The sequence below is a fragment of the Macrobrachium rosenbergii genome, chromosome 20, assembly GCF_040412425.1.
Source record: "Macrobrachium rosenbergii isolate ZJJX-2024 chromosome 20, ASM4041242v1, whole genome shotgun sequence".
In the NCBI taxonomy this organism is placed as follows: domain Eukaryota; kingdom Metazoa; phylum Arthropoda; class Malacostraca; order Decapoda; family Palaemonidae; genus Macrobrachium; species Macrobrachium rosenbergii.
The window spans coordinates 38,085,001-38,087,500 of record NC_089760.1 but is presented as its reverse complement, the minus strand read 5'-3'; the positions used below and the strand labels follow the sequence as shown (position 1 = coordinate 38,087,500).

General features: G+C 40.3%; 1 protein-coding gene across 1 annotated transcript in view; it reads left to right on the top strand.

The window, feature by feature from the left end:
* Positions 1 to 2,146, top strand: part of LOC136849290 (uncharacterized) — a 38,738-nt gene extending 36,592 nt beyond the window's left edge. Inside the window, exons 3-4 of the mRNA XM_067122598.1 lie at positions 1 to 169; positions 1,078 to 2,146. The exon at positions 1 to 169 is cut by the window's left edge and continues 23 nt beyond it. Of these exons, the coding sequence (XP_066978699.1) occupies positions 1 to 169; positions 1,078 to 1,859 (951 nt within the window). The 3' untranslated portion in view covers positions 1,860 to 2,146. The remainder of the gene's footprint in view (positions 170 to 1,077) is intronic.
* Positions 2,147 to 2,500: the final 354 nt, after the last annotated feature.

The following is a 2,500-nucleotide window of genomic DNA, read 5'->3' as shown; positions in this document are numbered from 1 at the left end:
GTAGGAGGCCTAAGAGACGACGTGGACTCCTGGCGATGGGTAGATGGCATACCCATGCCCATGTCTACTCCTTTCTGGTTCCTGACGCCGACGCATCAGCCACAGGAGGTTCCGATCATCCAGAGGAACGAGGAAAGGTCGCTGCATGATATCGGGTCCAGAAGAGAAGGTGTGGAAATGGGACTTAAATACGAAACATTTTTATAAAACATTAACCGTTATTTCTTTCACTTAGCAACTCTTTCTACACCTCTGAAATTATTTACTATCTGTGTTTTAGGCTGACGAAAAGTATCTGTCGCACTGTGCAATAAAAACTGTAATTAGCGGAAAACTAAAATCAGTATGAAACATATATAACATTAACCTTCTATTTCATTCACTTAATAATTATCTATACGACGCTAAATTATCTATTAATTTCTTTTTTTTAAGATTCACGAAAAGTACATATCGTAACGTACAATAAAAATTATAACTGGCGTACAACTGGTAAAATTTCTCTTCTCTCTCTCTCTCTCTCTCTCTCTCTCTCTCTCTCTCTCTCTCTCTCTCTCAGTATCTATAGAAGTTTCGTAACTCCAACAAACGAGCTCGTATCTTACAGCAATACTTGTTCTGTATTATTATTATTATTATTATTATTATTATTATTATTATTATTATTATTATTATTATTATTATTATCATTACATGTTTTACTGTAAATTTAACATTTCATTTTGCCAGATATTCGTTTGTATATCTTTAAAGGTGTTCCATGACGTAATTTTTCATAACCCAAAATATTACAGTTCCTTGGAATCTTCAACTATGTTCTGTACTTGCTTATTCTAAACAATAGTAGACAAGAATGAAAATAATAATCTGCAGTCTGTAAAAACACACACACTCTCACACACATGCATACACAAACACACATACACACACATACATACCACTGATACCTGTTCTAGGAGCTCAACTTTTTACAGTTAAAGATTATCTACTGCATAGGAATTATAAAGCCCCTTTTCAATATGTCATATAAAATACTACTGATAAAGAAGAATGCTAACATTTATTTTATTTTTCCAGTATTTGAATCCGATGGGGGAATGTTCATGGCATCATCTAGACCTACATCATCACATGCACAAACATCTCTCCTGCGAAGACTAGGCATTCAAAAATCCAGTTATTCTCCTCGGCGAGGCCAGATGAAGAGATGGACGAACAGGAGGAGGAGGAGGAGAAGCCTGGAATCCGGTGCACATTCCAGACCTCAAAATTCTCGCAGAACAGTTTCCAGGACGAAAACAGAAGAGGGGTACAATCTCGAAGTAAGCGGCTTTGCTGACCCAGCCTCCCCAAAAGACGACTCGGAGCCTGGAAGAGCCATCGGTTATTCCAGAGGCAATAACAGAAAGAAGAAGAGCTTTCCAGCGGCATTGCCGCAGCAGCGAAGGAAGTCGCGCAATTCCAAAGGTCCCCAAAGTTCCCGTAAGCCGCGTCCACTGGGACAGGGCTCGCGAGTAGCTCATAACGGCACGACGTCTCCTTCCAGGGCTAAAACCAGGTCTGGCAGACCGCGGCCGTCAAACGCCAGCCTTTCCCAGACCACGCTTCGCACTCCGACTGGAAGCCCCGGTCCTCCTCTTAAGGGAGATCCTCCTAAAGGAGAAGATCCTCCTTTAGGGACGGGCATAGGAGGAGGAGGAGGAGGAGGAGGCTCTCATCCCACGCAGGACACCACTCCTCATCCACGTGACATTCACGGCCAGAGAGCCGTGTGCATGTGGGCGGGACTGCGTCACTTTTTCGGATCCTGCTCAGTGCTTGAGCGTCTAAGTGCTTTGTGCGAGTACAAAGAAACTTGAAGCAGCCAAGCGGAATCGCTCTCCAGCTTTAAAAGGAAAATAAGAATAAAAAATAAGACTTAAAGAGGATATGCCAAGGTGGCATCTGCGAGAGAGAGAGAGAGAGAGAGAGAGAGAGAGAGAGAGAGAGATTTTGGATATTATTAATCTGAATCGTACATATGCAATTTCCAGTATCAACAAATCGCAAATCAATGTTTCTTCCTAGTATCGAATTCTGAGGAAAAAAAAAAACAATTATCTTGCTATTCTGGATTTTTAAAAATACATAAACAGTATAAAAAATATTTTGTTATTTTTACTTTTCTACCCTAAACTGTTTCAGAGAGAGAGAGAGAGAGAGAGAGAGAGAGAGAGAGAGAGAGAGAGGAGGATCATCTGCCATCTAGTCGTAAGAACAACTACAAGCTTCTAGATTTTAACATGGCTTGGCTTACAAGAACCATCAAGGTACCAATTACCATAATCTACTACATATACAATAAAGCAATCTTCAGAATCAATTAAAGTATAACAGGCAATTTAGGATTGTCTGCAATTATCTGGTACACGACATACAGTGGAATTCATAAATTCAAAGAGAGCATTTCCCTTACTTTTAATATTTAAGAAATCACATTCCTAACCGCAATGAACCTTGA